We start from the raw sequence: 27,344 nt of genomic DNA, 5'->3' as shown, positions 1-27,344 counted from the left end.
GAGGGAAGTCAAGGCACCGGAGGCCAAACTCTACCCATGGATACAGATGTTCACCTCCTATAGATGTCAGTGAAATATAAATTCATCCATAGTAGATTTTGGCTCTGTGATTTGTTCTTTTTCTGTGTAGGAAATAGTTTAATATTAAAGATCTCAAGCTGCCTGACCATGCTACTATTATGATGGAGGGTATTAATGGCTGCCACCAAGCAGGTCTTTGATCTATTAGACAATCACAGACCCTTATTTCAGATTAAATGGAAGGATCAGTTAAATATTCCTTTATGGCATGATAGCTGGAAACAATAGGAGGCTACTACCATAGGCACAGGGTCATCTAGCAAAGCCTGAGCCAGGCTCAGCTGTAAGAAGGTTCCTTTTAAACTGGTTGAAACCCAGATGCTAGGGCATTGTTGGCAAGCTGTGTGCATTAGAGGCAGGAATCCGGCAAGTTGTTACTGTGGCCTTGAAAGTGGCAGAGAGATGGAGGTTCTTGGCACACAACTGACTGAAGGAACAGACTTGGAAATAGTAAGCAAGGGGATGACCTGCTGTTTGTTTTAATCGACTATGTTCAGGGAGACAGGACTTTGGGTACAGTCTTTATAAATAAACAGGATTGTATCAAAGTGTATATACCTGACTTGTTTCATCCACTTCTGCTCATAAGAGAAACAAGTCTACAAGTGTCCACCCAAACTCTGGCTAGCCAAAAGGGGCATGCTATTGAATGTTGGAAGGTGGGCTTTCATTTCCTTTAGCATAATACAGTTTTACCAAGAACAAGCTTTTCTTTTAAGCAACAGAGACGACACTTCCTAAAGATAAAAAGCTGAAGTCATCAAACAACTGAACTTCCGGTTTGAAATGTTGCCATCACAGTGGTTTCAGTCAGTATGTAGATCGAGTGCTCCTGGGGGGGAAAGGAGAGGAGAGAGAGAATGTGTGACTGACTGAACAGTCTGGCCCCACCAGGCTGGCTTGTGGTTCAGTCTTCAGATTTCTTTGTGGGGGTGGCATCTACATTTGCAGCCCACCATTATCATCATGATATTCTGGATACTCGCTGCTCTCAGCTTCATTCAAGCTGCTGAAATAACAGGTAACCCATTTTGATCCTTTTCATTTACTTTTCTGGACCGTCATTAAGATGCAGGAGAATGTATTTCGATGTAGGTGACTAGTTACCTGATAAAATGGATTTTTGTTTTGTTTTGTTTTGTTAATCACAATCTTCTCCAAATTGGAGCCTAAGAGCTTTTTTATTTGACTTCTCTTTAAGTATGTCTTGGAGTCAGGTTTTGTCCCCTGGCATACGTCATACTACTATCATACTATATCATAGTTTTGAACATACCACTGCTATCTTGGTGGGCTCTCTTTATTTTAGGATCTAAACTGTTTTGATGACTCCACTTCTCTCAGTGTATATATTTCTGTAACCTCCAGAGTTTCCAATGTGCAGCCCTATATGCCATTGAAAGTTCGCCCTATGTAAAGGGCTGCAGGACTTAGCTTTAAGTATACTTGGTGAGAATTAACAAGTGTGTAAAACGGATAAAAATAGAGGTTTGGGGTGTTTTTAGGACAATCAATGGGTTGTTGATGGTTGGTTTTAAAAAAAAATCTATTGCTACCTACTGAATAATCAATTTCCCTCTGAAAACAAAAACATGTCTATTTGGGCATCTTAAAATGTTACTGAATATTTTAAATCTTCAGTTGTTCTTTCTTAGCTTACTCTATGTCTTGTTATCACCTCTCCTATGCAGTTTTAGTAGCTTCATAATTGCCACATCTTTCAAGGGGACACATTAGAATGCAAAGCAAGGCAGGGAATGATCGTTTTTGCTAGGATAATCTCAAGTCAAAGTATTGCTGAAATCGTTGGCCTGTGAATTCATGTTGTCAGCTCTTCTCTAAATGTCAGCATTTGTATATTTACAGGAAAAGAGATGAATAGAAACCTGTCCTCCTAACAGAACTAGTCACATGTAGATCATTCTTACGTTGCTGCTGTTGCCTGACAGAAGAATTAGAAAAAAAGAAGTTAGAAACAGTTCTTACATGTTTCTGAAATTCTTTCCCCTGGTTAAGGATATTGTAATTTGCATGAAATCAAGATCGATATTGCTTCAGAATTCATCAGCTTCTGCTCCTTATTCCTCTCCTGAAGTTATAATTCTCTGTTTGTAACATCATAATTATTTCCACAGCAGGCAATGGGGTTGTGACAAACAGATGATTATTACTCTAGGAATGGGGATAAGCAGCAGGAGTAGGTGAACAGTGGGGCGGGGGGGGGGGAAGAGGGGGAAATAATCAATGAGGTGCCAGCAGCTTTAAGCAAATCCTTTGAACTGCACTACATATTAATGATACTCCGACACACTGCCGTTGGTCCGGATCCTACAGACACTTACTTGCTTGCTTAACTTTAAATATTTGAGCAGACTACTCAAACGTGTAACGTTAAGCACATGTGTACGAGCTTGCAGGATGAGAGCTTAAATGAGCATTTGCCATAGGTTTCTTATCCCCTTGTCTTTACATTTAGATCCTCAGATCAGAGATGCTTAATAAATGGAAATTATTATTGTTGGGCCAAATGCTGCAGTCTTCATATGATCCAAATGTCCATTAAAGTCAATGAGAACATTGCCTGACCAAGGCCAACAAGACTGTTCCATTGGTATCGTATTATAACACTAGCTCAGAGAATGCTATATGTTGACCTGAACCACAATCTTTGCATTAGTGTTGACAAAGAGGTACTTTTTTCTTACTTGTCTTTCTGGCTGAGTAACTATTTTACTGTAATCTAAGAGGCAGCTAGATTATTCTGTCTTCAGTGTGTGTTTCATAACCAATATAGGTGGGATCTCCCCACCCTTGTACTACAGGAAACCTGCTGGCTCATGGTTTTTATGGGTTAAAAACCGACCTGTAACCCACCTAGGTTACTAGTACATAGAATGATCTCTGGTGTGTATGCATGGTGAGCAGTGGTCTACCAGACACTAGGGTGACATCAACACAGTTCCTCTTCTTCAGACAAGTTAAACAGACACCTGGGCCCTGCAAATTAAGAAATTGTGCTTCAGTAAAACAGTAGTGTATCTTCTGGCATTTATTACCTTTCTCCATACAGTACTTAATGTAAGGAAGGGGAGATTAGCAAGGGCATGAGTGTCTCATGATCAGGAGAAGTGGATCAGAGTAGGACGTTTCATTTCAGGGGAAGCTGCATATCACAGACAGCTGGTTGAATTAGCCAATTAAAAAAAAAAAAGTAACAAAGAAAAGACCTTTCTGAGCATCTTGAAAAAGACTGGAAGTAGCTGAACAGCACAAATTGGCAGCCTTAAATCAGAATTGTTTTTTTTTTTTAATCATATTGGTCTATGGTATCAGAGGGGTAGCCGTGTTAGTCTGGATCTGTAAAAGCAGCAGAGTCCTGTGGCACCTTATAGACTAACAGACATTTTTGGAGCATGAGCTTTCGTGCGTGAATACCCAGATTACCCACTTCGTCGGATGTATCTGGGTATTCACCCACGAAAGCTCATGCTCCAAAACGTCTGTTAGTCTATAAGGTGCCACAGGACTCTCTGCTGCTTTTATATCGGTCTATGTTTCTGTTTATAGGTTTTTTAGCCCTCTTCAGTTTCCTCCCTTCCCAAAGCGTTCAAATGGGCCTTTTCTCCGTTATGTTTAGCTGTTCAGAACCTCATCCCATATTCCTAACAAAGGCAAAACAACTACTGTTTTCAATATCTGTACTGTATGGGGGGAAAGAGGGAATAAAATGATTTGCTTCTCTGGTCTACCAATCAAGTGTAGGACGTTTTTAATCACTTGCTGGTTATGCATGGAAAATTTTGGAAAAACAATTATTCTTCCTTACTTTTATGTTTTCTTGGGTTCTTTTCCTAGGCCACAGTGACTTCAATGGAGTTTTACTTGCGTAAGGTGTATGAGATCAGAATGTCAGTGTTTTACAGTTATTAAGTATGGTCAAGATTTTTCATGATGAAAAGTCCTAAATTCTATGACAATATAAATTTATTATGAAGAATGTGGTGTGAAATGCTTTATGACAAGGAGATCTTACACAGACTACGTGCAACAGTTGCTTATAAAACCGAAGGCCCCGATCCTGCAAATGCTTACACATGTGCTTAATTTGCTACAGAGAGTGGTTCCACCCCAAGACTTTAAGACTTCTATGAAATTGTAGATAGTGATTTCTCATAATTGTTGCTTTCTGGGCGGGTAAGGCCAGGTGCAGTCATAGATGTTTATTATTATGTAGCACTTACAACGGAACATTGCCTTTGGAAATAGCAATCATAGCCCTATTTATGGGGAACAATTCACAAATGGAAACACCTACTAAATGTTTCAATGTTTTACCATTTTAACAAAGTCCAAGTGACACTTACAAGAAAAGTGTTTTCATGAATGCGAGATAAACTTGAACTATGCTTGTGCAGTGTGTTAGGACACCAGCCTCTTAGAGACCTAGGTTCAAATTCTGTTTACTCGCCCGGAATCAGTTCCTGCTGAGGATTTATTCCAATCCTGTTCTGGTCACAGGTGACATGAGAGCTTGATGGGCTAATCTTATTCTTTTGTGGACCGAATATACATTTTGGCATGACTGATTTTTTCCAACAGACAGAACCACAAGAGAGCGATAAAAGGCCTTGCTGGGGGCCAGGACTCGGGTGCTTTGGTAGAGCTGCATTCTGAGGTCACACAACGCTTGCTTGCATTATGCCCCCATCAATGCACATAGCTTACACAAGGAATAATTTGTTCCACATAATGAAAAACAAAACCACTCAATCTGTTTAGGTGGTGGTGTGATTTAATATAGTGGAGCCACCTGACAAAGCTAAGCCTGGTTCTCAGCTTGAACAAAACATTTGTAAACAGTCCTCATCCACTGACCCATAAAATACACTTTGCTTATGCTATTAAGGCAACTTGTATTCCGTACGCTTGGCTAACGAAGGACAAGAACCTATGCTAACATCTAATCAGCATTGGAGGGCTTGCAGATTTGGCACCATGGTCAAGAAAGCAGGGAATAATTTGGGGTAGAAAGGCCAATAGATTTTAATCTCATACTGTCAGCAACACATCGCTGAGGGTGCAAAAACGATCTGATACTGCAGTTAAATAGGGGAGTTTAAGATACGTGGTGTTGTATACCGCACATCTGAGATTAGAAACCAACCTATGGCAGCAAAGCACTGTGGAAGGTTACTGGGCTCCCTAGAAGAGCCTAAACAATGCCTTGAGGGGCTTGCCTCAGTGATGAGACTTCAGAGGGTTTCCCTTTGGCCCTAAGCAGGACTGGCCAAAAGGATCTGTTTTTTCTTCACAAGTGTTTGTGACAGCTTTGCAGGTGTTTCTGTAATCGGCTAATGTTTTTGGAAGTTTCTGAGCAAGGATATTTAGATAGGGAGCTCGCTGGGGCAGGGAGCAGCTCTTTGTTATGCATGCGTATAGCATGAAGCAAGATGGGACCCTGGCCTCTAGGCACAACTGCAATTCTACTCCCAATAAGAACATGTTAACCACAACTCCTTGTTCTCCAGTTATGTAAAAACTAGGCAACACTCACTCCCGGTAGGACTTGTAGGTCCCACAAGTGATAAATATAAAACAATTCTGCTAGTGTCTTGCACAGTCCAGGTCATATATTGATTTTCTTGCTAGGTTGAACCACATCCGGCTACCATGTTTGGAAAAGATGTTAAACCCAGGCTACAGTCAGCACTAAAACATTTTCAAACAGCACTTAATTAAAATGGATTAGCTTAACACATTTCAAAAGCAGGCAAACGAACCAAACATTTTCCCCCTTAGTGTAGACAAGGCCTTAGACAGTCAAATAGTGCTCTCAACTGTCTTGGGATAATGGGATGCAATCCAAAATCTGGGCCACTTTCTGCCAGCGTACGGGGACCCCCTGCTCTGAGTTAGTTTCTCGCTCTTCTTGGGGCAGGGCCTCCTGGGTTTTGCAGACACAGGAAAGTAAGCAAGGTTTGCAGCAATATGTACAAGTATGTCTCCCCTGCACTAGTATGCACAGAGCAGCAAGGGGCCCCAGGAGAAATGACTGGAATCTTCCTCTCCCTTGTATTCTCCTCTTGCTAGATAGGGGGCTCTGCAAAGCCACTATGCAATGTCTGCTCTCTTTCTTCTTCCTCAGAGAATACAAAGAACCAGAGGCTAGCAAACAGTTCCTGGAATGGGAGAATGGCTAGGTTCTGCAGTAGTGAGTTAAGCTGGCAATCAAAGAACTAATGCTGGCTGTAGGGATGCCCCATCTTACATATATTCAAGACTCCAGCTGGTGAGTTGTCTCTGTTGCCCGCCCCAGATCAGTTACTGGCCAACATGCCCTTTCCTCTCCTAAATTCCTCTGCATGTGTTTCCCTCTGTCCACGTCCTCCATGTTTGCTCTCCCTCCTCTCCCAATGCTTCCTCCCCATCTCAGGCTGCTCCCCATATCCTTTTCAACAGATGCTTTCCAATTGCTGTTAGGCCAGGGAGCAGAGAGTTCCTGAGAGCAGTTTCTGAACCCCTTCTTCTGCTAGGCCACTGGTGCTCCATCCACTTCTGTTCTTCCAGTCAGTCATCTGAGGAGTGGGGCTAAGGTCTAGACTCCCACTAGCTTAGATAGGACCTTTTTTCCATTCCATTTATTCCCTAGTCCTTCTAAGAGGTTGAGGAGAAGGATAGCAGGTTTTGAAGCAGAAAATTGGAGGGGAACATAAACTGAGGCAGAAACAGTTTCCCTCTCAGCATCTCCTGTGACTGTGCCCATGGCTCGGCCAGATAGAACCCACAAAGGCCTTGTGTAAAAGATCTGCACAGAGACTTGTGTGGTCACATACCTGCATTATTGTGAAGGTTTTGCTGTTGGGAAGAGTCGTTCCCCCTCTCACTTCTTTTCTCTGCTCTCCAAAGGAGTGTAAGGTCTCACTTGGGAAGAACTACTCCCCTTAAATAAGCAGCCTTCTATGCAATCCATTTCAGCGATTCAACTTCTTTTGGCACCTGGTAGTACAGAGAGACCCCAGTGACGTGGGGGACAGAAAACACATCGTTCTTATGTATCAGGCCAGTCAGATCAAGTAGAATTCTCCTTTTGTAAGAAGTGTATCTTCGGGTCATTAGTGTGATAAATACCGTAGATTTAAGTCTTTGTCACCATCTTATGGCTGGTCCACATAAAAGGTTAAGAAGTTACGACAGCAGCTAGCTAGAGGAATTTTTTTTAGCTCAAGTTGTAGAGGCTCATGGGTCAAATTCCAGTGATGGCCCAACTGGGGTCAGTTACACCATCAAGCTATTTGCCTTTTAATAAGGTTGTTCTTGGAACAGAAGGCATATGTATAACGGTGGTCTTCTTTTTTGTTGATTGGTAAGCTAGATATTAAATACATATTTCAACTTTGTGGTGTCACTAGGACACTCTATGCTCAGGAATGAATACACTAGTGTGTCTGTAACTGGGACAGAAGTTAGAGCTTAAGTATTAAATGTCACACTTGTAATCCAACTCAGAATGAACATACCCTTGATGATCACAGCGGTAGATACACAGTCTCAGTGGGTACCGGTATGTCAAGCAATTGCACCAGCAGGATGTGATTTTTTTAAAAATCATATAATGTATTTTATAAAAAAGTGTTTTTTTTCCATCCTCCCTCCCAGAAAACAAGATTCTAGTGGAACAGCCACCTCGAATCACGGCAGCTAATGAAAATGCTACCTTGGCTTGCAAATATGCCTATAATGGAACTGGGAACGAATTCAGAGCATCACTGAATAAAGGAACAGACAGAGCAGTTGAAGTCTGCTCTGTTTCCTGGAATGGTTCCTTCCATAACCATCATTCAAATAAAGATTTCAACTGCCTTGTTGCAGTTGATAGCCATAAAAAGGAAGTGAATTTCAGTCTTTGGAAGTTGAATACTGACCAAACAGATATTTACTTCTGCAAAATTGAGGTCATGTTTCCACCTCCTTACATCTCCAATGACAAGAGCAATGGGACTGTCATTCACGTGAAAGGTAAGACACAAAATTATAATTGTCCAATATCCTTTTCCTTACATGTGCACCTTAATGCTCGAGCTCACAGCATTGAAGTTCCCTGTCAAGTACCTAATGACTATTTCTCAGTGAAAGGCAAAATTCCTCTTCCCTCAAATAATGGGTCTAGCAACCTGCTACTTTCCTCTGCTGGCCATAGAATTTATAGAAGAGTGTTGGAGCAAGGAGCCAGTAAATGGAAATGAAAGTTATTGCTTTTATGTTCTCTGACGTTTTTTCTATTCTATTTCTTTAAGAGAAGCTCTTCCCATTACCAGTATTTCAATCTGCAACACCCTTTTGGGCTGTGGTGGTGACTCTTGGATTTCTGGCTTTCTACAGTGTGCTAATAACTGCGGTGTTTGTTATCTGCTGGGTAAGAAATGAGTTTTTTCCTTGTTTTATGTGACTCAGGTACACCCCCACCCTTCCACCCACCAGCTTTCACCCGGCTTATGCAGTCATCTCCCACAGTTATTGCCATCTCCAGTCAAAGAACAGCAATGGTTGCTTATGCTCATCCAGTCACAGGAAACAAAATCTGACTGCCTGCTGCAGTCACATCAGTAACCAGGTAGGGAATCAAGGCTCCATACCAGAGTCCTAACCCTAGCAGGACTCTCACTGGGGCTTTAGTAGGAGATTTGACTGTGTCAGAGCTCCAGGCTCTCTCCGCCCCTAGTAACACTGGGTTGGATTGTCCCCTCTCATAATAAACCCAACAGGAGAGGAGGCAGAGGCAGGAAAACAGCAAGAAACCCTTTGTAAACTACCTCCTAAATTATTCTCTAGAAGGATGCGACAGATAGGGTGACCAGACAGCAAGTGTGAAAACTCAGGACACGGGATGGGGGGTATTTGGCACCTATATAAGAAAAAGCCCCAAACATCGGGACTGTCCCTATAAAATCAGGACATCTGGTCACCCTAGCGACAGACCATGGAGCTCACCTACAGTATGCACAGGTCCTCTGGTTCAGCAGTTAGCCAAGCCCTTCCATAGGGCTTCATTTTGTCTCTGCAGCAACTCTCCCTCTTCCCCCCTTTCCCTGGTAGTCTGACTCCACTGGACTCCCTCTGGCCACTACCCTTGCTGTAAGTTGTTCTAAAACAGGAGGAATCTCCACCATGGAGTGGGCAGCATAGGAAAGATAATGCAGTCTCAGAATCTTTTCTTTAAAAATAACTATGAAGAAAAAGGGGGACCCCTGACACCCCTTGGCTCCATCCTTTTCTGCCTGATTGGAGAGACAGATCTGCAGGGCCTGGGAGAAAGGAGATGCAGATGCAGAGGCAACAGACATCCTCTTCTGTGCATGGATGTGTGTGTGTGTGGGAGTGGGTGGGTATGATCCCCATATTGTATAGAGTATAGCTAGAATATTTAACTCATGTGGACAGCTTTTTTGTACCCATAATCTTTATTAGCCATCCTTATTTACATCCAACAGCATTATAAGTATGTCAGCACTCTGAATACATGTTATTCAGAGGATATCAGCAGCAGGTAAAAATGGATGAAGCCAGCACAACACAGAATCAGAATGCTACATTGCCATTCTCTGTAGGAGTGCATGTCATCTTAGTAGGAATCTGTATCTGAGATATAAGAGAGAGATAATCCAAACAGTAGAGAAAAAATTATTCAGACACAAAATTATGGATCTGAAATGACAGTATTTCATCAAGGCACAGACGCTGCATAGCAATTTCACTTATTAGTTTTACCATTTAAGATTTCCTATGACAAAATCAGAGCAAATCTCTTCAGTGGGGATGGGAGAGAACAGAGCGTTCACTGGCTTTCAATTTGTTAATGGCAATGCCTGATCCAGCTGATTTTGTCATAGGAAAGCTTAAATGGTCCAACTAATAAGTGAAATTGCTATGCAGCATCTGTGCCTTGATGAAATACTGTCATTTCAGATCCCTAATTTTGTGTCTGAATAATTTTCTCTCTACTGTTTGGATTGTCTCTCTCTTACATCTCAGATACAGGTTCCTACTAAGATGACATGCACTCCTACAGAAAATGGCAATGTAGCATTCTGATTCTGTGTTGTGCTGGCTTCATCCATTTTTACCTGCTGCTGATATCCTCTGAATAACATGTATTCAGAGTGCTGACATACTTACAATGTTGTTGGATGTAAATAAGGATGGCTAATAAAGATTACGGGTACAAAAAAGCTGTCCACAATGATAGAATTAATTAGGGTTTGGCCTAGCTGAAATTATGCTCTTCCACAGTTTTTGACCTTCGTTAAGAAAAAGTTCTTTACTCTCCAAAACCATCAGTCCTACACTTTCATCTTTGTACAGTCAGGCATTTATTCATGCTAGTTAAATGTTTCTATAATAACTCAGACAAAAATAACTCAGACTTAGCTAGAGGATTTTAAAATTGTACATTTGTCTATCCACACACAGACATGTATATATCTATGTTATAGATTATATACCTGTACAAGCAGACATGTATGTATCTAATGATTTATATACACACTGCATAGTTTATGAGCAATATAATTTACTTTTGCAAACTTGAATGAATGAAACTTGGTCACCATTTTAAAGTCAGAAAATATTAAAGTCGCTATAGCAACATTAACTCCCCTTTGTTGCACATAGCTAACCCAATTTTGCACCTCCAAGGATATCTATACAACTCCCATCCAGACCAGTCAGATTAACACATGCATATCTGAGGGTAGAATTGCTCTTACTGTATTCTAAAATATTATGTAGCAGTAAAGCTCGTAATCCAAAATATTCCATCTGTGCCTGTCACTATTTGAAATTTAACATTTCTTCACTTCAAAGAGGTGAAAATAATCTCCTTAACATTATATTTATATGAGTGTTTTTTTAAAAAATCATAATAATAAAAAAGGAACTTAGAACTCTGAAACCCCAATCTTCCTGCTGGCTTCCTTGTGCACTTAAATTACCGCAGACTCCTAAGTACACAACTGTGGAACTCCACAGTGAAATAACCAGTATAAAATATGTAACTAACCTTTATGTATGTTATTCCTTAGAACTGACATTTACTGCTCAGCTGAGTTGCTTATAACTCCAGATTTAAGGCCTCTCTCGTATATGTATATATAAATAGGCATACATACACACTTTACATGCTTTTCAGGCAAATTGTTCTGTAGACTGGCCTCCAGCAAGGACTAGCCCTTTAGAAACCTAAGCAGATTGAATTGTGTTTGTGTGTGTGGGCACATGCATGCACACACAAGAAGATTCACAAGTGTTTTGGAAAAAATTATATTTTTAGTCCTTACTAAAGTAAAAAACTACAGACTATGCTCAAGCTTTTGAAAATATTTCAAATGCAAGAAATTTCAGCAAAAAGATGATTTTAGTAAGTTACAGCCATAGAGTTGTGATAGCGGGGAAGCCCACTGCCCAGTCACTAATTCACAAGAGATGAATTTAGATAGGAATAATGGTCTAGAGGATAGGACACTGAGATAGACTGCAGAAGCAAGGGTTCAGTTGCTTGCTCAGCCACAGACTTCCTCTCTGGCTGCAGGCAAGTCACGTAATCTACCCTGTGCCTCAGTTTGCTATCTGCAAAATGGGGATAGTGCTTCCCTACTACACAGGATTACCGTGAGGCAAAAGTCCATTAATGAGCATGAGGTACAGTGCTCAGGGCCAGATAGATGAGAACAACCTCATCTCTGCTTCCTTCAGCCCTCAACCAGCAGACTGCCGATTGTTTGGGAGATGGAGGACAGGGCTGCACAGTTACATACAGGCAAGAGGAGTTTTCTGTCACTCTTATTTTGTTGACATTAACTATTTTTTTTTTAAATTTCTAGTTAGAAGCTAGGAAAGCCCCTTCCTGACTGCACTTGCTTTACTTCTGCTGAGTCATTCCTCCAGCTAAGAAGGTGGTTAGAAGAGAAGTTAGAACACAATCTTAGTTTACAGCATTCTCTACCAGGAGAACTCTCTAATTCTACAGCTTTCTCTGTAGGTGGGCTGCTGGGCCACTGACAGGAGAGGAGGGCAAATTTTGCAGAACATTTTCTCTGACTACTCATGCTGGTTTTTAGATTAATTTATTTAACTTTAAGCACTTGCTTCAGTGCTTTCCTGAAAAAGCCTTGGGGAATAATTCTGAGTGGTGAATATGTTTGATAATAGCATGACCTACCTGGACAATTCATTAATTGGAAAGGACGAAAAACGAATCAAGTCCTTTATTCATTATGAGTCCAGTTTCAAGGAACACTCTGGAGTCCATGCACAAAGACTTTTTAAAAATTATTTAGCTTAATCTAATTGCAGAAATGTTTTCATACTTCCCCCCCTGTAGTGGAAAAACAAGAAGAACAGAATCTTGACGAGTGACTACATGAACATGACGCCACGCCATCCTCCTGGTCCAAAGAACAAGCATTACCAACCCTATGCACCAACTCGGATACACACGGAATACCGCTCTTGGGAACCATGACTATCTGCTTACCAAGCTGCTAATATCGCTGGTGTGCTTTTACTCTGCCACGTGCACTTGGACGTGAAAGGACAGTCTGCCATTAGTTTGTCATATCTGTTATATTTGATGACATCATAGCAAGTACCGGTCAAACTTTAAACTGTGTAAAAGTAGGTTGTTTTCTATGATGGCTGAAAACTAGCTACAACTCATGTTCAAGCTTGATGGTGGGTAAGGGGGAAAGATAACACTGGGTCCAGTAAAGGGTATATTGTTCACCATTGCAACTACTGATCTTTCCCAATCACTTTTGCCTTATATTGAACATTAATTTCTATTTAGAAGTATGTTTAACTTGAAGAATTATAAATCTCTGAAATACAGTCCTAACTGGTTACCATTACATATGGTGCCAAGCAAACTGTTGATATAAAAATTGGTCCCCTCTCACTTCAAAGAGGAGAACCCAGTTTCAAGTTCCAAACATGTGATTAAAAGAATAGGAGAGGGTTTCAGCTGTAGGAAAAAGTCAGCTGCTAGCCATGTGGACTATTAGATTATTCCACAGATGGGCTGTAATGACAGATCCAGGACACTCAAAATCCACTATACAGTGAAAGTGCAATTCTTAAGTTCTTTAATTGGTCACGGTGTAATATCTGTAGGGGAAGAGGGCCCCCTATGAAACTATTTCATACAGTGAGAAAGCAATCAATCTGCAAAGCAGGTCTGGAACAACAGGGGATGAAGAAAGATCTGCAGTCATCACGAAGAGAACCCTTTTGAATTAAGTTGGCCTACAACAAGGAAACATCAGGACTTGGCCAAAGTCATAGGAGAAGCAGGTGAGAAAATCCTCATTAGAGTTTACTGAGGGTAGAATTTCAAAAGTGGGCCGGATTTTTGAGTGCCCAGCACACACAATCGGGGTCAGATTTTTAGCTGAATTGAGAACCCAGTGTGCACACAACATGCTGAGCTCTCCTGAAAATCTGTCCATGTATTCTGGTGCCTAAATAGCAGCTGAGCTTTTTTAAAAATCTGGCCACAATGTTGTGTGATCAGATCATTTGAAATTTGCTCCTACACACCCTATCATTGGAGGGTGACCTCAACGCCCATTTCAGTCAAGAGGAACTGAAAGCTCTCAGCACTTTACAGGAGCTGTTCAGTACCTTGAAGGATCAGGCTCTGACTAGGGCCTACTGTTCTTATATAGACTTTTCTCTAGGCATGTTCCGTGGAGAAGTAAAACAAGGGCTAGAATAAAACTCGTTCAGTGATCATAGAATATTAGGGTTGGGAGGGACCTCAGGAGGTCATCTAGTCCCACCCCCTGCTCAAAGCAGGACCAATCCCCAAATCCCTAAATGGTCCCCTCAAGGACTGAACTCACAACTCTGGGTTTAGCAGGCCAATGCTCAAACCACTGAGCGATCCCTCCTCCAGTGATTTTCATGTGACGTGTCTCTTTTAATGATGATTTCAAAACTGCAGTAGGGTCAGCTCAACACAAAAGCTATTCCCAAGCTTAGAAGAAGAGGTTCCTTTACCAGTTCCCTCCAATCCTTCGAAAGCTGAGCAAAAGACAGAATTTCTGTCCGTGCGAAAATTCTGATAATTCTACATTTGTTGTCACCTTGAACCAGAACAAAAAGATCCCTGGCTTTGATCTTCTATGAAGCTTATGGGCAACCCTAAACCACCTCCACACAAACCATGGCAGATGCGGATACTTAATGCACAAATGGAACATTAAAAACTCTCTGGTGTGCGACTGCGGTCACCCAGAACAGACCACGCAACATATAACAACTCAATCCCTGATTCAGAAATACAAAGGAGGCCTCACAGCGAAATACTCCACCGCTCTTGATGCAATTACTTGACAACCACCTAAATGTAAAATTATAGTTGTTGCTCTATATGTACACAGCCATATAAGAAGGACAAAAATTTGAAATACCAATTTTTTTCACAGAGCAGAAATTCCAAAAAATTTTGATCCAGAAATGGTGAAACAGTCCAAGTCAACATTTTCAATAGAAATGCAATGTTCTGACATTCCTGACTCAAAATGTTTCATTTAATTTTGTTGATCTGCCTGGAAATGCATACTTTTAAATCAGTTTAGTATTAAACTGAATTTCCTTACAGAGCCACATTGCCTCACTGGAATTCAGTTCAGGAGTCTGATGCCCTTGTTCTCAACTATGGACCAGACATCCGGGCTGGACTACATTTCCCATGATACAACAGCAGTAATGTGAGTCCCATGACAGACTACTCAGCTTGGTCAGAGAGGAGACAGTGTTGCATCATGGGAAATATAGTCAGGCCAGGGAATCCAACCCATGGGGGAAGGTAGGGGGCTGGAGGCAAGCTCTGAGTCCCATGAGCCAATGTAGCAAAACAGGGAAATGCGGTTTAATGTTGAGCTGACTCAAAATGAAACATTTCTGGTCAGTTTAATAAATAGAAATATTCCAATTTAGGTTGAACCAGCCCTAAGCTAAATATTTTGATCTGGGTTTCCAAAGGGAAAGGAAAAAATCAGAAATTCAGAAAAATTAAAATTTTCCTATAAAAAATATTTTTTGCAGAAATTGCATTTCCTGTCAGAAAATCATTCTGACAGAAGATTCCTGATCAGATTTAATTCCATCCTGTCTAATTTAAAACTATACAGGGTTAAGTGCTTAAATATGCCCCAAGGAATAATTTTGTGTTAATAAGGGTAGGAAGACCCAATGGGGCTTTTCCTTCTTCCCTTTCTGGGCTCGACTGTATCCATTGCAGGAAGCACGTAACTCCATTGTCCCAGGAGCAAGGCAGGAACTGTGCTCAGAAGCTAAGAGTCACAGTCTGATCCCTGCTTCTTCCTTGTGCCATAGGAGAAGTCAGCTGTGCCACTCCTTTTGCTGCCGCAGCCTACTTTCTCTGAACTAGCTCCAGTGCACTGGCTGGTACCTTGGAAGGGGTGGAGCCAAAGCAACCTGACCACTCCCACTCCCTGCCCACCTGCATGGATGGGGGGAACAGCAGCCCAGTGGCAACTGCTTGCCCCACCATGTAGGGACTAGCAATTTGGGTGGCCTATGCAGCAGAGTAAGGGGATTTCTTACTCCCCTGCAGCAGCTTGCAGCAGAACTCACGAGTGAGTCCTCCGTGGTAATTTTACGGATATTATCATATAATCACTGACTGCATCTTCTGACTGGCCTCCCGAGCCAGAAGTCACTGCCAAGTACTTCATCCTGTAATTTAACAGAGTGCTGCAATTAGAATATACTGTGAAAATAACTTCTTTTACTCTGGCACAAGTATAGCAGACAAATAGGTACAGAAAGCAATAATACGCAGGGGGAAAAATTTCTGGTTTAAAATTACATATGGATTTCCAGACCCAAGAAGTGTGTATATTTCACTGTATCCACATGCCTCAGAGTTTTTATTGTACTTTTATGATCTTCTTTTAAAATTGTTAAATAGATGCTGTAAATTAAACTTTGAATACTTTGTGCGGCCTGACATTAAAAGACTAGGAAGGATGACAAATGGGAATGAGGATATGGACGTAGATATTACCGTAGAAGCCAAACTCGAACCGCTTAATGGGACAAAATCAGAGGGCCCAGATAATCTTCATCCAAGAATATTAAAGGAACTGGCACATGAAATCGCAAGCCCATTAGCAAAGATTTTTAATGAATCAGTAAACTCAGGGGTTGTACTGTACAACTGGAGAATTGCTAACATAGTTCCTATTTTTAAGAGGAAAAGAAGCGATCCGAATAACTATAGGCCTGTTAGTTTGACATCTGCAGTATGTAAGGTCTTGGAAAAAATTTTGAAGGAGAAAATAATTAAGGACATTGAGGTCAATGGTAATTGAGATAAATTACAACATGGTTTTACAAAAGGTAGATCGTGCCAAGGTCCATGCCTTCTTTGAGGAAGGTACCTTCTTTGCAAAGGTAACAGGTTATTTGGCAAAGGAAATGCAGTGGATCTAATTTACCTCGAATTTCAGTAAGGCATTTGACATGGTTCCACCAGGAATTATTAGTTTAAATTGGAAAAGATGGGATCAATATGAAAATTGAAAGGTGGATAAGGGAACTGGTTAAAGAGGAGACTACAACAGCTCGTACTGGAAGGTGAACTGTCAGCTGGAAGGAGAGTTACTAGTGGAGTTCCTCAGAGATCAGTTTTGGGACCAATCTTATTTAACCATTTTATTACTGACCTTGGCCACAAAAAGCCGGGAATGTGCTATTAAGTTTGGAGATGAACACAAGCAGGGAAGTATTGCTAAACACAGAAATGACTGCGATATCATACAGGAAGATCTGGATGACCTTGTAAACTGGAAGTAATAGTAATAGGATGAAATTTAATAGTGAAAAGTGCAAGGTCATGCATTTAGGGAATAATAACAAGAATTTCAGTTATAAATTGGGCGGAAGGCATCAACTGGAAGTAAACAGAGGAGGAGAAGGACCTTGGAGTATTGGTTGATCACAGGATGACTATGAGCTGCCAATGCGATATGGCCGTTAAAAGCTATGCGGTTTTAGGATGCATCAGGTGAGCGTATTTCCAGCAAGACTAAGGAGGTGTTAGTACCATCATATAAGGCACTGGTGAGACCTCATCTGGAATACTGTGTGCAGGTCTGGTCTCCCATGTTTAAGAAGGATGATTCAAACTGGAACAAGTTTCACAAGTTCAGAGACAGGCTACCAGGATGATCCGAGGAATGGAAAACCTGTCTTATGAAAGAAAGACTCAAAGAGCTTGGCTTGTTTAGCCTAACCAAAAGAAGGTTGATAGGGGATATTAATTGCTCTTATTAAATATATCAGAGGGATTAATATTAGGGAGGGAGGAAATTATTTAAGCTTAGTACCAATGTGGACACAAAACAAATGGGATATAAAACTGGACACTAGGAAGTTTAGACTTGAAATTAGATGAAGGTTTTCTAACCATTAGAGGAGTTGAAAGTTCTGGAACAGCCTTCAAGGGAGTTAGTGGGGGCAAAAGACATTCTGGCTTTAAGACTAAACTTGATAAGTTTATGGAAGGGATGGTATGATGGGATAGCCTAATTTGGGCAATTAATTTTGGCAATTGATCTTTGATTATCAGCAGGTAAGTATGCCCAGTGGTCTGTGATGGGATGTTAGATGGGATGGGATCTGAGTTACTACAAAGAATTCTTTCCTGGGTGCTGGCTGGTGTGTCTTGCCCACATGCTCAGGGTTTAACTGATCGCCATATTTGGGGTCGGGAAGGAATTTTCCTCCAGGGCAGATTGACAGAGGCCCTGGAGGCTTTTCGCCTTCCTCGGCAATGTGGGGCATGAGTCACTTGCTGGAGAATTCTCTGCATCTTGAGGTTTTTAAACCACAATTTGAGGACTTCAATAACTCAGACATAGGTTAGGGGTTTGTTATAGAAGTGGATGGGTAAGATTCTGTGGCCTGCATTGTGCAGGAGGTCAGACTAGATGATCATAATGGTCCTTCTGACCTTAGAGTCTATGAATCTACGTATTATCTTTTAATGCAATTGTTAATATTATTTGTTTTCTCTCCCCAACACTTCATTGGGTTTCAGTTTACATGTACAGACAGTAGCAGTGTGGTATTCTAATGCACAGTGCTTAGTAGTTCATGTATTCGGTAAGTATTTGATAAACAAGTGAACACATTCTTGATATTTACACACTGGAGCGCTACGGGCCCATTTCCAAACAAACGTTAATTCGTGTGGGTGACCAAAAAAGGGGCACAAATAAGGAAGACACAACAGAAGTGTACATGTGCAGAGAGGAGCAGGAAGGAAAGTGCATGAGCCCTGATGTTGTGTTGAAAAGGACATCAACATAATAGTAAAGTATGGCAGTGCCATGAATTACAGGCTGTTGACAATGCATTTTGTATGGTTGAAATACCAGTTTTATCGACCACTGGTGATGTGCACAGCACTAAAGGGTTATTGTAGCTGGAGAAGTGGGCACGTTAAGCCCACAGACTGGCTCTGTGAAAGGTCACTAGTATCTCCTGGTTTATATGTTCTTCTAACTGATTTCAGCTACTAGCTGGGTTAAGTCAGTGTGCAACATGCCAGGGCAGCCATTGCTTCTACCGGCCCTACATTCAGCAAGTCACCTGAGGAGGAAAAAAAAGAATGCTCCCTGCTGTGCTGCCCAGGGCTGGATAACAAGCCAGGGAAGAGGGCAGTGGGAACAGGGTCATCTGCCCTGCAGAAAGGTTGAAATTCAATCACATATGCCAGCGTGCTAGACTGCAATTTCACTAGTTTTCCCCCCACCCCCCCAAGAACACCCCTCTGGAACTTGGATTTCAATGTTAAACGACTACAGGGGCGGAAATTGTCATTTCTACCTGTACGTGGACATAGGGAATGGGAGGAAGGCTCCTTGTCTGCTCCCTCCAACCCACACGCCTATGGAAACCCAGGGCCGGCGCTTCCATTTAGGCAACCTAGGCGGTTGCCAGGATTTGGGAGGGTGGCATTTTGCGGCCCTCAGTGGCAATTCGGTGGCGAGGGGTCCTTCTGCATTCCAGGTCTTCGGCGGCAATTCTGTAGCGGGTCCTTCACTCGCTCCGGGACCCGCCACTGAAGTGCCCCGAAGACCAGGAGCGTGGAAGGACCCCCACCTAGGGCACCAAAAACCCTGGCACCGCTCCTGTGGAAACCCTATCAGAAATCAGTGAAATATCTTTCTTGGTTTTTGCTGTTCTGTGGATTGTCTCTTTTTCATACTATTGTGATGAGATGACTTGTGGTATCTCCATAGGTACCCTGAATCTTCAGAATGGGGATTGCCTAGATTGCCAAGTCAAAAGGTCCAGATCTTGCTATCCATTTGAATCCCAAGAATCCTGACATTCTTCACCATTAACAGATGCTCCAGAATTTCTGTTGTTTCTTCTAGGACTGTGAACACTGTCTTCACATGTTGGCTAAATCATTTAGTCTCTGCCTAATCTATTTAATGTACTGGCTCTTTTACTTTCATTAATTGCTATGCAAAGCTCTGTAGTTCAAGTGTCCACCCAACTTGCTAACTTTTTCCAGCATACTCAATGTTCCGTTTTATGTTTTTCTGTATAAACCACTGAGATGTCACTGACTTCATGGCAAAGATAGCCATGTGTCTAATGGTTGTCTCCAGTTTTAGGTTCCAGGTAGCCTTTGAAGACTGAAGCCTTGCAGAAGTTTGAGATGCATTTGTTTTAGGTTTGAAAAATTCAGGTTCCTCCTCTCCTCCTCTTCTCTTTCCTATGCTGCACCCTTTCTGATTTTGAATCTCCCTAAACTACTGATCCTCTGCACCCGTACACTCTGCATGGCTTCCCTTGTTGCCATTCATCCGTTTACCTTTCAGTCCACTATAGGTTTTGGATCATTGCAAAATTGTTAAGTCTGTAGAGATTAGCCCCTGCAGCTGGAGCTGCCCTACCTGTGAGTAGCAAGTTTGTTATTGATAAATGTCAGTAAGAAAGTGGAGTATGAGAAAACACACACAAATCTACTTCAAAGCTAAAGATGAAATCTTTCCACTTTTGCAAGATTTTTTTCGCTGCGCTACTGGAAAAAGTTTATTCAAGATGAATCACTGATAGAGGTGTGATTTTGTTAGTTACTCACTATAACCAGAAAGCAGACTATGGTAGGAAGTACAATACTGGGCTATTCTTCTTCTCTGTCAGTGACCAGAAATGAGTTTGGAAAACAATACAGAAGAGCAACTTGCAAGCCTTATTTAGAGTCTGAGAGTTACAAAGGGAAGGAAACATTGAAAACTGCTTATCTGGATGCAAGTGGATTGATTTTCATTGTGTTAGAGCATCACATTACAGTGTGTTGTTATTCCAGCCTGAAGGGTGCATGGATAGTCTGATGCGGCCAATTTGACTGATGAGGTATTAGGGGGCTGCCAATTTCATGTAAACCCATTATCAGAAGGATAAAAAAGCCTAATGGTGTCACTCGTGTTTTTACATGCATTCCAAGCTCAGGGCACTAGTTCTTCATACATTTTTTAAAATTAAAGATGAAACATAGCTCTTCTTCCAGGGTTCATAAGCCTACAGATAATGACTCAGTACTGGGGGAGGGGTGAGAAATCAAGTTAGTCTTATTTGTTTTATTTGACCATTGAAGTGGCTGATAGTTTTCAAAGACAGCTGTTTTATTAGTTATTATATCATTATGTGGCTTTTTCCTACTTGACTTTTTGTTTCTAAAAAAAAAAACTATTTTGGATCAGGCTGATACATTCTCACAGGTTGGAACGCTTACATGATCTGCTTTTTCATACACATTTTATAACCAAGGACAACATTGCATATGCTTCTGGGCAGGGGCAGCATTACGTTTGTATGGCTCCTAGCACAATATGGCCTTGGGATGATACCATAATACCAAAACAAGGAAGCAAACAAACAACTTGCAACAGTACCGCTTGTAGAAGTTCCCATATTGACCTCAATGTTATAGGCAGAACAAATGGAAGTTGTTTGACCTGTTTCTTTAAAATAGCAAAGACCTAGGAAATATTAAAAATATGTTAAAGGACATTTACAGTCAAAGAGTCAAGAACTGAAATTTAGGAAATGCCAAGTTTACAGTTGCCTGGGCACCCTTCATCTTGCCCCCTGTGCATGTGATTATGATACAGTCTTTAATTACATGATCACATGCTATTTTTTCCACAGACACCTACTCACTCAGGTGGTACAGGATGGGTGCACAAGGGGGCAGAGTGAAGATTACATGGACAACTGTAAATCTGGCACTTTTGTAACTTTACAATCTGAATAAAGTTCTTTTTATGTGATTTTTGTATCTAACTAGACATACACTAACCTACTCACGTATAAGGCAGGGGATGCCTGGAATATGACAGGAGGCCTAGGATGCTTTCAAACAGCAGGTTTGATGCATAAACTGACAATGCTGCTCAGATATTGATAACAATCCCCATTCTGAAGGAAATATGAGCGTTTCATAACAAGAGCTGTACCTGGGATAAATCCCCATTCTGTCACTTTGCTAACCCACCTCTGAGGAAGCCAGCAGCTAGGTGAATGAATACCCACTGAACCAGCCCTCTCTCTGGGGGGACTGTTGTGAATATCATTAATTTGCTGGCTAACAAAAATGGAAGGGACAGTGCAGGGGATGAGGCACTGTACGCAGCCCAGCTTGTCAAGGAAAAGAAAGATGAGAGGTCTAAATTTAAGCCCAACAAGCCTTGCCAGCACCCCATTCAATAAGCTCTCCCTGTTGTGAGTCAAAATAAACTAGTGTCTCTACTATGCTTGCTGTCCATTACAGCCTTTGGGCTACATTAATCTCCAGCACTAGTGGTCAGGCTCAGAGCTGAATTTTTGCTCATGAAAGTGGTAAGGGAGGTTGTTGAAATTCAGCTGAATTGTTCTTGGTCTTCTCAGCCTTCCCCAGACACGTGAAAATTGGCTGCAGAGAGGAAATTTGTTTCTTTACTTGAGCAGTTCATCTGCTCCTGCTGCACAGAGACATGGGCTGAAGTCCAGGGCAGAATGTTGACTTTGGGAGCGTTTACCCTGTTTGCTCTTTCCTCATTAGCAGCATGCTGAAGTAATGCCAAAAAAAAAAAAAGATATCATGAAGATACTTACTTGCATAGCTATGAAGGGGAAAAAAATAGAGTTTTCTAGCTGACATTATCTGAGTCCAACCTATGTTTTTATGAGGGTGCAGTCCACCACCGGGGATGAGAGAGACCAATGGGCAGGGAAGAGCTAATAAAGTGTTAATGCAGAAAGGTATCCTAATATTAAAAAACATGTAACTGAAACCTTATAACAAACCTTCTGGGGATAGAAAAGAACAAATCACCTTCAAGATGCACACTATAAGGCAGGCTTTTCTTTCTTTCTCCAGCTACTATGTTACAAAAAAGAAACCTTCTTACCTCAAGGAGTACATTTTACCTCTCTGGGGCTCCTATACACCCATGAGAAACCAGCTATACTTGGTGGTGGTAGCCATCTTACATTACCTGTGTGGGCTTGGGAGTACTGCTGATTTCAAATGAGAGCCCTCCTCAGCACCCTGTGTGGTTGGAATGCAGCATGGCACTTTCCCACTGAGACAGGGGAAGGCGCACTGTGTTTGGCTGTGTGTTGTTTTCTTTGGTTTGCCTGTTGTCTTTGTCTTTCCAGGGTGGCTAGTGTCACCAGCCCCTTCCTTCCGGTGAGGTGAGGCTAAGACAGCAGATTGTTTTTAATGATGAAAACAAGCAAGCAAACAAAAATAAGATGTATAATAAAAGTTACAAAACCCCAACCTTGTGGGAAACACCTGCCTGAAGAGGTGGAGGGAGGTGATCAGCTCCACCTCTTTTGGTTTCAGCCAAAGAACTATAAAGCTGGTCTCAAGCAGCTAGGCAAATCAGTTATCCTGAGCTTCAGGTCAAGTGAGTGTTGTCTATTAAGGCGAAGCCTCTGGAAGGGAAGCGCTGGCGTTTTATAGGTATTTAAACATCTGAAGATGCAGATAGGTGCCTCACTGGATTTTCAGAAGTGCCTAGGCATCTAACTTCTATTTGTTTAGAATAGGAGTTAGGAGAGTAGGCACTTTTGAAAATCCCATTGAATACCTATCTGCAGCGGCAGGCACCTAAATACCTCTAAAAATCTGGATGGATATCTCCTGAGCGGGTTATTTTTGCTTACAAACACACAGATGCAGACTTAAAATAAACATGCCATATTTTTGGAGGCAAGTTTATTTCTTCTTACTGAATGAAATGAGGGGGTTTTTGGTTGCATTTTTACCAGACTCTTCCTTTTCAAAATGATTTTTTAATTAATCACTTTCTGTTGTAATTCTGTAGCCTGATTTTAAGTCAAGGAGGCAGAGAGGCAAAATGAGGACAGAAATATAAATAGAGGCTGTCTCTGCAGCAGCACCACAGAACTGTGCTGAACCTACCTACTGTGAAAGACGCAAAGCAGTCACAAAAATAAGTTCAAAGAGTCCATAGGTTACACAAAACACACGGTCTGTGCGGAAATGTCAGTTAGAAACGAGCAGCAGCAAACAACTTTGTTTTCCTATTGTTGTGGCTTTGTACGGTGATGATGACACACAAAGATTAAGTGAAGCAGCATGAGCTCCAGTGTTTTATCGCTGCTATTGTCATTGTCAGTAACGAAAGGGGATGTGTGGGTGTCATCTGCAAAAAGAGGTTCTGTTTCCAAAAGGAAAGTATCTGTATCAAAGATCAGTGAAGACTAAATGGTCTTGTTTAAGACATGCAATTTCCTTCCCTTCTCTGACCTTGGCACCGAATTTAGTCCCTAGATTTACCCTACTGGGATGGAGAGACTTGAGCAACAGCAAGTGCCTAGGACAACTGCAGAGTGTCAGGTCATTTGTAAATCTCCAGAATGTGTTGGCTGCCGCAACATGGAATTTGATTTTTCTTCCCCTTTCTCCCCCTTCACTCCTGCTGACCTATAAGATTTGCAGCAAGAAAAGCTCTCTCCTGTGCAATCAACGTATAGAAAAAACATTCTGTTCAGACTGTTCTTCAGATATTTAGCAGGGCTAGGGACTGGAAGCAATGGGTCAATGCACTACAACACAATGCCTTACTGAGGGTTATGAATCCTCAGAGATGTATTTCTTGTGAGTCTTTTTATGTTTACCCACACTTAAAATTTGTCTTCTGCATAAATCTGATAACAAACTAAGGTTCCCATAAAAAGTGTAAGAAAGATTTACAAAAAATGTTTACTATTTAGGAAATAATTCTTTTTTTACCTTTTCAGGTCTCAGATACCTTTCCATATATGTATACTTTTCATATTATATTTTAAATTAATTAGGACTATGGGCCTGGACTTAAATGAAGCCAAAATATTTGCTGTTCAAGAACCAGATTTGAAGAGTATGGATACATATGGATCTCAGAATTCGGAGCACAGACCTGTCACATTTGGGAGAATCCAGGAATAGCATTTGCCTACTCTGAGTGCTGATGATGGGCTCTTTCCTTACCTATTTGCACATGTGCGCACACATGGAGCTGTGGGCCTTCTCGCCACCTCCCCCAGCGTTAGCGTGTGCATGTGAGGGAGAAGAGAAGCCCTTGTTAATTCACCATCTTGGACTCCAAACATCAGCCACAATATGGACATTTGGTCTCAAATGCCACAAAATTCATGATGTTTGACTTACCTTTACTGCTTATTTCCCCTAGATTGCCACCAACTTTTAGACTGGAGAAGTACCAGATGATTGAAAAACAGTGAATTTACAGTGTCAGTATTTTAGAAGAGGTTTCCTTCTGTCCCCCACCCCCAAATTTGCCGAACTCTCTATACCCCTGTTTTGAGGCATATTAACAACAGTCTTCCTTTTATCCTTAGCAAAACGGAAAGGCTAGTGTCAATTTCTTTTTTATTGTAGTTTAGGGGAAGGAATTTCCTGTTGTTATACCAATAAAAACTAGCAGGATCTTAAAGGGGACAAGCCATTTGTCACATTTATTGTAAATACCATAATAAAATAAAAGATAACAGCAAACAATGTTGTTTGGTTACTTATTCCTATGATTATATATATATATAATACATATACACATATATCCATTCACACAATCATTCATACAAGTTCTGTGTAGATATTATAGTTACCAGCCTAAAGTTGCTTGTGACAGAATACTGGCCAGGTACTCTGTACACAAGAGTGGAGCCGAGTCCGGGTCAGATGCACCTGATGCTCCTGGAGGCTGGCAGCAGAACCATAGACTTAAAGTCCTCAGTCTTCAGAGTCCAGCTTTATAGGGATTTTTCCCTATGTTAGTTCATGGGAGTTGCTTCATTCTGCTGTTGTTAAATTAATCAGCAGGTGGCTGGCTCCATGTTGGCAGCAGAATGTTACCCAAAGTCTCTTATCTCACCCTTCTTTTGTACAGGCTTTTAGTTTGGATTCAAAGTCTATAGGTCTTGCTGTGTCACGCTGCCTTTGGGTTTGGATTGATCACCCGTCAATTGCAGGCTTGACTTTCAGCCTTGAACCTGGCTTTGATCTTCCTTCTGTTGTTCTTTTGTCCTTTTCTTTTTAGGGTGGATGCTTTTTACTTTGTTTCACTGTTGTCTAGGTCTTCAGCCGTTGGTAGTTGAACTTCACCTCATCAGGACAGGCTGGGGCTGGAGGTTGATTTTATCATCCATACATGCCTCATTCACACATCTAAACTAACTAATAAGATTACAGCAGGGTTTGCAAAAAATGAAGGTTGGAGGAAGCTTTTACAAAATGGAGTGAGCGTTTTAAAATGGGGTTTGAATTACAATATGGCAAACAGTGAACAGAAGTTACAATGCAGGCAAGTGTAGTGAATGGTGAACAGAAGTTACATTAATAAAGTGAACAATTAAAAACAATTTCATTTATCTGTTCTACACTGTGGTTCATTTAGAACCATCAGATGATTCATCCTCATGAAGAAACAAGGATTACTTTTGTGTTCCTCTTGATCCCCAGGTTTAGACCCAGCAAACATAGTACCTCAATGATCCCTTTCACCAAGCCAATTATCTGGATTTCATCTTCCATGATTAAGTTTTCCTAAAAAAATCACCGTCACCACTTTTCCTGGGTGGCTGCACCTAACACTCTTGTTCAATACTCACTAAGAACCTGCTCCTGCAATGGTTTCTACAAATGTGTGACTTCACTGAATGGAAGGAATCCCATTGGGTTTACTCTCAGGAGAAACGTGCATGAATCTTTGTAGGACTGTGGGCTATGTTTCCGCAGAGCGTTTTTCTCCTTCATGTAAACGCTGGGTTGCTCGTCTAGGTCAACAAGCCAGCACTCAGCACTTTCAACGAGCAATCGGCACAAATCAAAATGTCAGCCACAAACGGCGGTAGGTTAACCAATCTGGATCTGGATTGCATGGTGTGAGCTTCTATCTGCTCTCAAATCCTCTGTAACATTGTCAGATTAGAGCCTTATGGTTAGATCTACTCCAGGACTGGCTGCGTGTTCTTCCGGGAAACCAAACGACTCCTTTCTAGTGTTAGTATCTGGCTTGCAAGTAGCCCAACTGCAAAAAATAGGGAGGCACAAGAGAGAGGGGAAGGAAGTACGGAGGGACATCAGGCCTAACACTCTGGAGGGAGACTGGGGTTGGGGTTTGGAATTGAAGCAGGGACTCTCCAAGAAGAGGAGGCCCAAAGAGCTGCCTAGGTGACTCGTTATCACTGTGAACACTGATTTGGGTGACATCTCTTAAGTTATCCTTCTTCTTTCCCCTCAGATCAGTGAGCCCATTGCAGTCTGGTCAGACTGAACTCTTCAATAATTATTTGTAGTAGAGAAGCACCTAGAACATGCTTCAGCCCAGCTTAGCACCCCATACTGTACATACACATAGTAAGAGCCCGACTCTATTCCTGTCCCAAAGAGCTTGTTGCACACGCAGACAAGACAGACAGAAGGGTGGAAGGGGAAAGAAAGAGGAAGTGACTCACCCAAGGTCACAGGGCGGGACAACGGGAAAGAATAGAACCCAGGTCTCTCAAGACCCAGTCCAGTGCCCCATCTACTAGATCACACTGCTTCAATGCTCCCCAGCTGAGCTGTATGCCTCAAAGAAAAGGGACAGATCTGTGGCCTGATCCTGGCAAGCCTACTCAGCACACTACTGCTGTTTCCCTTC

At 41.7% G+C, this 27,344-nt stretch overlaps 1 protein-coding gene across 1 annotated transcript; it reads left to right on the top strand.

Annotated features, from left to right (window-relative positions):
• The first annotated feature begins 919 nt into the window (after positions 1-919).
• On the top strand, positions 920-16,099 carry CD28 (CD28 molecule). Its single transcript, XM_032766898.2, has 4 exons — positions 920-1,102; positions 7,738-8,097; positions 8,376-8,494; positions 12,458-16,099. Exons 1-4 carry the CDS (start codon positions 1,048-1,050, stop codon positions 12,596-12,598), a joined length of 675 nt encoding a protein of 224 aa, XP_032622789.1. The 5' UTR covers positions 920-1,047; the 3' UTR covers positions 12,599-16,099.
• Positions 16,100-27,344: the final 11,245 nt, after the last annotated feature.

Source organism: Chelonoidis abingdonii, chromosome 10 (assembly GCF_003597395.2).
Source record: "Chelonoidis abingdonii isolate Lonesome George chromosome 10, CheloAbing_2.0, whole genome shotgun sequence".
Classification (NCBI taxonomy): domain Eukaryota; kingdom Metazoa; phylum Chordata; order Testudines; family Testudinidae; genus Chelonoidis; species Chelonoidis abingdonii.
The sequence above is the reverse complement of the archived record's forward strand: the minus strand, read 5'-3'. Positions and strand labels throughout refer to the sequence as shown.